Raw genomic sequence first — 10680 nt, 5'->3', positions numbered from 1 at the left:
GGTGGCTGTGTGCGTTCCAGGGAGGAGAGGTGAGCTGGGCACGCTGCAGCCCCAGCCCCAGCTGGGCAGGGGTCGAGCACCCCGAGTTCCTCGCTGGATTTGCAGCTGGAGGTGAGTAGGTCCGGGCTTCCTCCAGCTTTGCGGGGACCTTTGCATCACCCAGGAGCCTTCCCAGGGAGACCCCCAGCTTTCCTCATCTCCTCTACCTGGTGTGTCTGTGTCCCCAGAAGGAGCTGTGCCGCTTTCTCTGCCGGACTTGTAACGAGTGAGAAAGCCCAAATGAATGACAAATTAAACACTTCTCTTAGTGCCCTTCTTGGCTGGGCAGGGACCAGATTTTTCTGCTGAAAACGCAGTAGCTTTTGATGCATGTTGCTGGTGAGTTTGCCTGTAGCCCTCTCCTCTTTTCAGCCAGGGTTCCTGATGTAACAGCACAGCAGTAATGTGTTTGGGCTCCTTCCCTGTCCCTAGACTGTTATAAATGACCGTCAAGACAAATGAAAGGCGTACCCCAAACCTTTGGGAGGCAAGTTGATAATGAGGGTTATCAGTCCACCCGCTTTGTGGCCACTCTGTGTCCTCTGTTGCATCTCTGGTCTGATCTTGACCCCTCAGTTAGGAAGAACGCTGCTAGGGCAGCACAGCCACGCACCCAGGTATCGCCCTCTTCCTTTCCTAGGAAAACACCAGTGCTCCAGGGCCGCAGGAGTCTGAGCTCTCAACTCTGTGACGGCCTCAAACCCCCTTCAGACCCCACCCTGTTGGGTAGGAGCAGTGATACCAAAAGCCCTCCTTACGCGTGTCCCCTCTTTCAAGTGTGGCCTGGGCAGAGGGTGAATTCCCTGGCACGTGCAGAGGTAAACGGAGCTTGTACGTCTGTTCCCTTACGGTGGATTTTATTCTTTTCGGTGCAAACTGAACACACCATGTACAAAATGTAGCAACTTTGTTTACTGTTTAGCTACACAAAAACTTTAAAAGGTGGTGCCGGGGCTCCCCCTTTGCGGGGGGCTGTAGGGGGTTGGTCAGGTAGCACCTGCAGTCTGAGCACTCGCCTCTCCAGCAGCAAAGTGCTGCTCGACAGGGACTTAGGGAACTGAAGGGAAAGGTCTTAGTTTTGTTTCTTCTTGTCCAAAAAAAAAAAAACAAATCTCCAGCACAAAGGCACATTTAGGATATTTCTGAATTGAATCGCTGAGAAACAGTCCAGTGAGGCTGAAATCTGGTACGCAGGCTGCCTTTCAGAGCCGCTGGTTCCTGCAGCTTCCTCCCTCGGCCCCCTTTTGCGCTATACAAGCTCCTGAACAGGTATTTGCTGCCAGGCTGTTTGCTTTTAACTCCTGTTACAAGATCTGGCGTTTGTCCCAGATGCATTTCCTATTAGCGATTGCACAACCCTGCGCTGCAGTAGTGGTACAGGAAGCCAGCAGAGACATACGACCTGTCGTCAGATAGAAATCTCCCTGCTTAGTTGTTTGTTCTAAAGCTGCTTCAGCGGGTGCTGAGGGAGGTTCTCTTTTCTTCATCAGTTGGCCCTTGTGTTCAGCAGTGATTTCTCATTATAATGGTCTTGGATCGATTACACGGAGAAGCGAAAGGCTTCCTTCAATAGGAAGAGCTTCCTAGGAAAGATGACACGGACGTATCTTAACGCAGCTTGTGAGGGGTTTTTTTTCTGCATTGCCATCTTGCATCTGGAGCAAAAAGGCTGGTAAACCTGCACGAGAAGATGAAGTAGCCCTCACATAGTGCAGTGTGGCTGGGAAGGGTCTGGGTCACTCCTCGCTTGCAGCGGTAGAAACTTGGAAAGACTGGGGGCAGCCATCTCCCGTAGGCAGGCAGCTGGCCAAGAGCCACGTTCCCATAACCCTGAGTGTCGATTCTGCAGGCCACATGGGGTACATCCTAAGCTTTTTTTTTTTTCTTTTTTTTTTGGGGGGTGGGGTAGGGGGTGGCGGCAAGGTTTGTCCCCGATGGATCAGGATGGGTTTTTGTTCTTTGTAAGGACCTCTAGGCCATGTGCTGTGCTTTGGCAGTACATCAATAGAAACCTCTGCAGCCAGCTGAAAGCATATTTCGAACAGATGGGTTTGGAAACTCCACAAGGAAGAGAAGTCTTTACTGAAGGTATTGTAGTAGTCTCACCAGTATTATCTGTCCCATCTGCAATGCATAAAGTTGGCACAAGCCTTTCTGACCCTCTGAGGTGTGTTTCTACCCCGCCGCTACTCCTCCTGGCTGGCAGAGGGCAAGCACAGACCTGCTCGAGCCTCTAGCAATGGGAGTCTTAGCACATTATACAACGGACTATCTCAACGCTTGGATCCAATTTGGCAGCGTTGCTTGAGCGTGGAAAGGTAAGGAAAGGCAAAGGTTCAGTGATTTTTCTTTTCTTTTCTTTTTTTTTTTTTTTTCCCCAAAAGAAAATTTTGCTTTCTCTGACTTTCCAGTCAAATGTTGGAAACCCCGAGTTCAGGTTCCGGCACTCCAGAGGCTGACCCTGCGGCCTTGTCCTAGTGCGAGTGAATGCAGCCTGCGCTGTCAAGTTGGGTGCCTTGTTCTTTCTCTGCCCACCTGAGCTGTCAGTGCTGGCTTTTTCTCTTGACAGCGACTCAAGCGATTCAAAATTTTGTTTCTTCCTGCTTTGCTTTGCGGTAGGTGACCATATGAAAAATCCTGCTTAATATGAGCGCGCTGCCCCTCACTTCCTCTCCTGGATTAAAGGATGAACTTGGGGAACAGCAACTTTGGAGATTTCTCTTAAATTCTGCTCTCACTGGTTTGGTAGAGTTGCATTTTCCTGTTGCAGAATGCAAGGAGGGGAAAAGGATGGGAAGAGCTTAAATGAAAAGCCATTTAAAAATCATCTTCTAGTTTTTAGAGAAGTGATTAAATATGCTAAATATGCTTAGCTCCTGGCAAACCCAGCACCCACCTTGGGGTCAACCGTCAGCAGCAATTCCCCAGTAGCTGAGAGTTACCTGGACAAGCTCTTGGCAGAGCGGGTGCTGTTATGCAGGTGACCGCGTGCTTTGGAGTCCTCCACGCAGTGGACAGACATAAGCCCTGTGAAGGGCCTGGCTTTAGAAAGCGGGGCTGGAGTCTGGCTTTGCTTCGCAGCACATCTCCTGTACCGTGCTCACCCTGGGATCGCGCGGAACAGCTGCAAGGTTTTGCATGTGAGCCTGCGCTGGCAGACGTTGTTAATAACTTGAGTTCTTGTGCTGAATAGCTCCTAGGTGGCCTCCGCAGAACATTTGCCTAACAAATGGGCTTTAGATCACACGATAGCATGCAGCAGGCCTGCAGGCGCATCTAGATAACTGCTGCCCCTCCTTGAAAAGTACCATACCAGATGCCTTCAGCCACACTTTGATTCTGATCTGCCTCTGCTTGGGCTGCTCCAGCACTGAGAGTGGAAGCTGCTACAAATCTCTTGCAAAAATAAGCCTGACGTCCTGCGCTCCAGAAGGACAAAACCACGGTACCACTACTATTAGGCAGCCTGTATGAGCTCATGGACTCCTCCGTAATTCTCCGCTCCTCCTGCTTTTCTTTCTTGCTCTTTCTTCCCCCATCCTGCTTCCCCAATAAAAGGGGAAAAAACTCTGACCTAACATCTAAGACTACACCTAACGATGGTGTAGCCCCTGTAGTCCCCCCTCTGACTTGCTGAGGACTGGAAGGAAGGGGTGGCTTTCCGGGGAAGCGAGGTAGCTGAAGGGATCCAAACGGGCAGGGTGTAAAACTCTGCTCAGCTTGGCTCTGCTACGGCTGTGCTGGGAGCTGAATGCGGGACCTCAGGACAGGAGCATCTCTTGTTCCTCCTGCTCTCCCCACAAGCCCGAGTGTGTTCCCAGGTGAACAAGAAAGCGTTCAGTTCCTTGCTGCTCAAGAGTTCTCCTGGGCTCTGGAAAGCTTCCAGGGTTTAATGTGCTGCTTCCTTTCCTCTGAAGTAGGAGATAGTGTTACTAACAGTGCTGTGTCTGTTCCCTTGTCAGACACGCAGCTCTTGTGGCACTGCCTCTGCACACTGTCTCTGTCAGGTTTTGGTTTTGTGTTGGTTTTTTTTTTTCTTTGCTACATATTTTAGCCATGTGGTCTGCTATTGGGAAGAGCAGCTGAGCAATCTCTGGAGCAGTGCTCTAGCAAGATAAATGTGTTGTATCAGGCAAAGGAGGCATTCTTGAAGTCTTTCTAATTTTGGGTTATTGCAGTGGTTTTTTTTGGTTTTTTTTTTTTTTCCTTCTGGAAGTGTTTTGCTCTTCCTACAGCACTGAGGTCTGGCTCTTGAGTTAGAGAGGACTGTGGATTTGGGGCAGTCCACAGCAGCTTGGTGTAAGCCATTACATGATCAAACAGTAAGTTGGCTGTACGCTGTGATACTGAATAGCCTGTCTCGGAGAGACGTGGGCAAATATAATACATCTTTGACTCTGTCCTGAGTGCAAGCAGGATGATGGAAAAGGATACCCAAGTACCCTTTGCCCGAGGAAGCTGCCTACAGGCTGGGTTAGATTGCCTTGAGCGGTTCCAACTGGCCTAGCATGGCCGGGTCCTTTCCAAGAGTTGTTACTGGAGTGAATAATGCTTTCATAAAGAAAGCAAAGTAAATCTTGCCAAATGACAAAGACAACATAACATTCCTGGTTGAAATCTAGCAATAAATATCCTGTGTACTGATGAATCTGTATCTGGAGCCTTAAGTGCCAGAGGATCTTATTTAAATTGGAGTAGGCTGACTCGGTTAATCATAATTAAAATCAGCAAGCAGGAAACAACAGATGCTAATCAGAGTTTAAATTTTTCTTGGAATCCCGCAGAGTTGATTCTCAGGGGTAACTATTCAGGTGCAGAGCACTTCTAGAGCTACCATGCTAAACACAGTATTAGGGGGTTGTGTTGTGGTTTTCTGTTGTTTTTCTTTGGTTTTAATTGGCCATTACAGTACACTAACGAAAAGTGACTTAGCCTGGGATCTGTTGGCTGTACCTGCTGCCTTTTAAATGAAACTGCATAAACTGACACTAAAATACAAGCCGCGCTTCAAACAGCAGTACCAACGAGCTCGCTTATTCTTGTGTGCGCAGTGCCTCTGCGCTGGTGTGTTGGCATTAAAAAAAGCACCAGTCTGCCACAAAAAAAGACTTGCAGACAACTTTGATGGTGTAGGTTTGGTTTCAGGAAAGCTTATCCCTTCAGGGGAGAGCCAATAACTTGTATATGCATGCGTTGCAGTAATATTTGCAGAGTTCTCTGGACACAGGTGGCTTCTGATCTCTTTGATCAAAGCTGCTTGGGGTGGGGGAAGAGGAGAAGGAACATACGCGGCTGGTGGCTTGAAATGGCTGTGTCTGATTGCACTCGTCTTGGTCCTCCTCTCTGCGTGTTCCTTCTAGTTGCAGTCGGCAAAAGAATAGGCTTTTCTGCAACTTTTAGGTTTCCTAACTAGATTTTTCAGCTGATGTTTGTAGCAGGTGGAGTAGCATTCTTGAAGACCAAAGCTGTCTAAGTTAGCTTTATGCCTGGAAGCTGCTTCTGAGAAACTTAAACCACTGAAGTGGGAGTTGCTTGTTAACTAAGTAATTAACTAAATGGAAAAAACATTGCATTTTAAACCTGATTTGCATGCAGCAATTGTAATTTCATGCTGTTTATGTTCTGGAGAATGCTTAATGCTACAGTGTTTGGAGTTCTTAATTGAACACATTGCTTACTTGCTTCAGAAGCCTCTCAGTCGCTGTCACTGCACAAAACATCTCTGGCCTTTTAGCAAAAGTTACAGCTTGTTGCTGTTGGAGAGTAAAGCAATCTGACTATAAATAAATGAACAAACCTTGAGAAGCCAGAGGACTTCTGGAGTTTATTATCAAGTAACTGGACAGTCCAAAGCCACATAACTATTGCAGGCCTTGACATGGCAGAACTATTTCATGCCTGACTATCAATAAACAAAGTAGCGTGTTCTGGGCCTTTAATCTGTTGAAAACCATCCCATTAAGTCCTATCCAAGGGAAGGAATGTCTTCTGGTTTCGTGCTTCTGACTTGTTCCCTTTCCTTCCCCCTCCCCTTAATAGCCTTAACTGCAGTTGTAGATTGTCCTCAGTGGGAGAACAAATTTTCTAAACAATCCTGGAGAGAATTCTGCAGAATATGAACTGAGATAAAAGATGTAATGCATTATAGCTTGACAGAGGACATGGAGTCCCTAAGTGTCTCCAAGTGGTGAAGGAAGTACTCTTTCAAAATCGGCCCTCCTGACCCCTATTCCCAAAGGGCTCCTAAAGAATTGGATTTGTTTGTCCAGGGTTGCTCAGTCTCCTAAACATGGCTGGGAGTACGTAATCCATCTGTTACATTTGGCCACGCTTCCCGCTTGGCTACATGGCACAGAAACATTAAGTATTCCAGCTTGGCTTATAAATGCAATTTGGACACACTTTGTCCAGCAGCACCACCAGTATAGTGCTGGTACATTTTCTCCAAGCGCTTCCTCTACTGAGAGGTAGTAGACAGATCACTGAATTACAGCTACCTAGCAGAGAGAGAACTGATCCCGTGTCCAGTTGCCGTGTACATAACCAATTTCATGTGTTTTACCTTCAAGTTACAAGAACTGAAGCTAACGAGCGTGCTGGGAAACAGAATTTCCATGGGAAAATTGCTAGGAAGACTTTCCTGCAAACAGTAATTGCCAATGGCTTTTCTTAAGCATTCCTGTTGCCCTGAACTGGCGTCTGGAGCTAGCTGAGCTTCAGGAAAATAACACTTTTCTTGCAGAAGTGGGGAATTACCGGCTTGGAATGCAGTCTGAGCACCAGCTCTGCTGTGGAACTGGCAACGATAGCCGCTTGATAACCCTTTGGTTACGCTGCAAACACACCCTCAAGCTATACACACTGAGAAGTAGCTCTATAATCTGGCGTGCTGGTATCTTGACTAAGCAGGTAAAGAGTCCAGTTCCTTGGAGCAGTTGACCTTGCTCTCAGGAAAGCTGCTCAGCAGCTTGGAAAACAACGTAGTATCGCTGCCTTCAGTCCAATTCTGAAAATGAATAGCTGTTAAATTCTGGAAGTGCAGATCTCAAACTGTTTTATGTAATAGCCCTTGAGAGAGAGATATATACAAGGTAACACAAACAACTTTTTCTTCCTAGGAACTCCAGCAGCTTAGCAAGCAATACAGCAATATCAAGCTCCTCCAACTGGGTGAGTAAAGGGCTTACACAGCAGTATGTTCAACTAAGTCAGGGGAGTGCCTCTTAAGAAACTCCTGGGTGATCAGTAGCTATACACGACCTCCAGCAGCTGAAAACCATCACCCTTATCTTCAGATAACACTGGGAAAGCATGACCTACGTAAAGACTTCTGTGCTTTGTCATCTCCATGCGGCCTGAATGTCCCTATTCAGACTAATGCCTTAGCTTTGGTTTAGCATGTGTTGTATAGGGACAGATGGCATTTGAACCACCCCGTTCACTGTGGCTGTTCTTGGCTCCTCTGTGCAGATGTGGTCTGTGAAAACAGCATCAAGAAAGTAGTCAAGGAAGTGGAAGAAATTGTGGGAGACAAAGGTCTGAACTGTCTCATTAACAACGCTGGCATCAATGTGCTTGCTTCCTTGGAAGAAGTCACAGCAGAGTCAATGCTCACCATCTATGAAACCAATACAGTTGCCCAGCTGATGGTCACCAAGGTAAGAGTTGGGAGAAATGTGCTTAATCTAATGGTACTATAAGAGACTTTCCCACTAGTGAGCTGGACATGTAACCCAAGCACTTGTCACCTCAGGACTGCATAGATACAGGTCTGATATCAAACTGCATGCCTAGAGAGCAGAAAGAGATCCTTCCTATCAAGGATCTTTCTCTTTTTATTTAAATCCATCCAGTATGAGGTTACTTCAGAGGACAGGATGGGCTAGAAGGTGGGCAGAAGAGACTGAGGGTCCTTGCTACTTACAGCTGGCTATTCTAGAAAGGTTCCCTGTGGTCAGCTTGTCTGGGGAGCCATCACCATTCTGTGCTGCCGGCACGGAGTTGTACTGCAACTCTTCATAGAGCAGAACCTGAGAGTCCAGCTTGCCTTGAATGAGCCAAGAGCAAGTTGACCAGATTGAAACAAACTCTTGTTGTCACAGGCGTTTCTACCCCTTCTGAGGAAGGCAGCCCAGCTGAGCACAGGAATGGGCTGCCACAGAGCTGCCATTATCAATATGTCCTCTCTTGCTGCCTCCATGCAACTCGTCCAGGCGAATGAGATGTTCCTCAAGGTCTACCCCTACAGGATAGCAAAGGTTTGTAGGCTTCTCTGAGGTATGCAGCACTTCCTTGGATAGCCTGACACGGGAACTGTTCTTGTTCTTCATGTGGGTGGAAATGGGACGTGTGAGCACTGTACATCTGGAGCAAGCATGCCAACTTCTTAAGAACAGGCTCGCAAATGCTCCATCACCATTCTGATATAGGTCCCTTTCAGAGGGACTTGACATTCAGGGAAGAACTGATGCCATCAAGTGTGTGTCCTATTAGCTGTGTTCCTCTCCAGTCCAAGCAAGACAGCAGGCATGAAACTCAACAAAAGGTGTGCTGACCGCTGACCTGCACGTGGTAATGCTAGTTAGCGAGAGGTGGAGTTTTGAGTTTTGTCACATCCAGAGACTGAATTTTTACAAATAGTCAAGATCAGACATACAGTTTCTCCTACACCGCCTACTCATAAGCTGTTAATATGCCTGTTTTCCCTGTTCAGAAGTAAAAAGCTCCATGTTTGTGTAGTGATTATTGCAGAAAAACAGAGTCCTTCTGTCAATATTATTTTCCCCACAGCTCCTTAGGAGTTTCAAATGCTACTTTATCTTCCATCATAAGTTAGTTTCATCTTTGGGCAGTAAGCTTATGGTGATAGAGCTTTCACAATGCTTCTCTTAACTTACATCTCTGAGAATGAAGCCCCCACTAAGTCTGGATAAGTTAGTGTGATACTGTTACTGCCCCTTCATTTGTCAGGAGACAGCATGGTGGAAGGGAGGTGGCAATTAGCTTGGCTTAAGGTCTTGCTCAAGGTTTGTAAAACCAGCACACTAATAGACAGTTTCCACTCCTGCAGACTGCACTGAACATGATCACCAGGTGTCTTGCTGCAGACTTGAAAGCAGATGGAATTCTCTGTATTTCTTTGCATCCAGGCTGGCTTCAGACAGACATGGGTGGAAACATGGTAAGTGACATCTCTGAAAATGTGAAAGTATGATGCCCTTCTTGTCCCAACCCTTGAGCAAGAACCCACTGTACAGTGTACACTCCCATGTGCTGCAGAGGTCCCTATGAAACATGAAAATACATCCCATTTGATTTTAGTAATTCCTTAAATGCATTTGATCCTCTTCTGTAGGAGATTCCCGGTAATAATCTAAGGTTGGTTTGCTCTAGGCTCCCATGCAGGTGCAAGAGGCTATCCCAGGTATTCTCTCCGTGCTGGAGCATCTTGGTGAAAAAGAAAACGGTTCCTTCCTGGACTGGCAAGGGGAAACTCTACCGTGGTAAAGTGCACAGTATGCTACAGAAGCAGCATGTCAGTCACTATTTAACATGTGCCACTAATGTCTGTATCTCTAGGGTTTTCTTACGTGCCAGTTGAAATAGCCAGTCTGACATCCAGCCTCTCTCTAGGAAAGTGAGGTGGCTGACTCTCTTACTTGGTATTGCTACTGCTCTGCTCCAATGCTTCCTGCAAATACTACTGTGCTCTTTAGTGATGGGTACCTCCTGGGACCATCAGAAATAAATTTAAAAGCAGCAAGTTAAATCTAGGGGCTGGTTCCTCTTCACTTCCAAAATCAAAGTGGGCCTCTCGCGCTTTGACCTCAGAGTAACTCCAAGGTAGGCTGTCAGATTCCAGTATGGTCAGTTGGCTGGAGACATGTCTCTGGAAAAGGTCCTTTGGTTTCCTTCAGTCCTAACTGAGCCAAGGCTGAAACTGCCCAGCTCTAAACTACATGAATTTCATACTTCTGCAAATTCCTCAGCAACCTCTGAGTGTCCCCAGGTTGACAGCACACAGCAGGCACTTGCTTTGTTCCCCGTGGGTGACTAACATCCTGATATGGGGGTGGGAATGTTGTTTTGTACCTGAACTTCTGTAATGTCTTCAATAAAGCCTTGTTTAAACAAATAGTCTGTTTACTAAACCACTTCAGTTAATTTCTCCATATGTAGCTTTCTCTGAGTAGGTTTCTCTTCCCTGACCAGGGAACTGTACTTCTACCTCGCAGGAAGAAGCTCTAACCATTGCTGTCTCCTTCAGGTGGTGGGGTGTACCTGAAATTGGGGAAGACCCTTGTTCTGGTCTGAAATACTAAAAGCAGCTGGTGAAAAGTTCTCTGTGTTGGGGCTGAGATAAGGATAAAAGCAAAAAGTTCTTTGAAGTCCAGGATTGGCTTCAACATCACTCCCTCAATCCAGCTGATAAGGCACTTTCATGCCATGCCAGGGTGGTAGGTTCTTGTACCGAGCGAGAAAAGAAACAACAGCCAGGGAAGTGGGAAAGACAGGCGTGGCTGTTCCTGGAGAGCAGCCACCGAGGGACCTGCCTTTGGGTGCAGCTGAGGGTGCGTGAGGCATAGGTGTCCAGCTGCCCTCTGCGATCCCCACCTTGATGGGGGGAGAAAGCCTCACTAG

At 47.1% G+C, this 10680-nt stretch overlaps 1 protein-coding gene across 2 annotated transcripts; it reads left to right on the top strand.

Moving 5' to 3' along the window:
- The first annotated feature begins 5052 nt into the window (after positions 1-5052).
- LOC104133402 (C-factor-like) lies at positions 5053-10125 on the top strand. 2 transcript variants are annotated; one of them, XR_004843023.1, is made up of 6 exons: positions 5053-6948; positions 7158-7209; positions 7510-7697; positions 8142-8297; positions 8469-8584; positions 9110-9185. XR_004843023.1 is itself a non-coding variant. In XM_035902153.1 (6 exons), the coding sequence occupies exons 1-6, from the start codon at positions 6805-6807 to the stop codon at positions 9544-9546; spliced, it is 765 nt and encodes a 254-aa protein (XP_035758046.1). In that variant the 5' UTR covers positions 5053-6804; the 3' UTR covers positions 9547-10125. The 2 variants fall into 2 exon arrangements, 1 of the variants encoding a protein (XP_035758046.1); XM_035902153.1 differs by lacking the exon at positions 8469-8584 and adding an exon at positions 9433-10125 and having other exon boundaries at positions 9110-9220.
- Positions 10126-10680: the final 555 nt, after the last annotated feature.

This window comes from Egretta garzetta, unplaced genomic scaffold, assembly GCF_000687185.1.
Source record: "Egretta garzetta isolate BGI_Z169 unplaced genomic scaffold, ASM68718v1 scaffold29, whole genome shotgun sequence".
Lineage (NCBI taxonomy): Eukaryota > Metazoa > Chordata > Aves > Pelecaniformes > Ardeidae > Egretta > Egretta garzetta.
The sequence above is the reverse complement of the archived record's forward strand: the minus strand, read 5'-3'. Positions and strand labels throughout refer to the sequence as shown.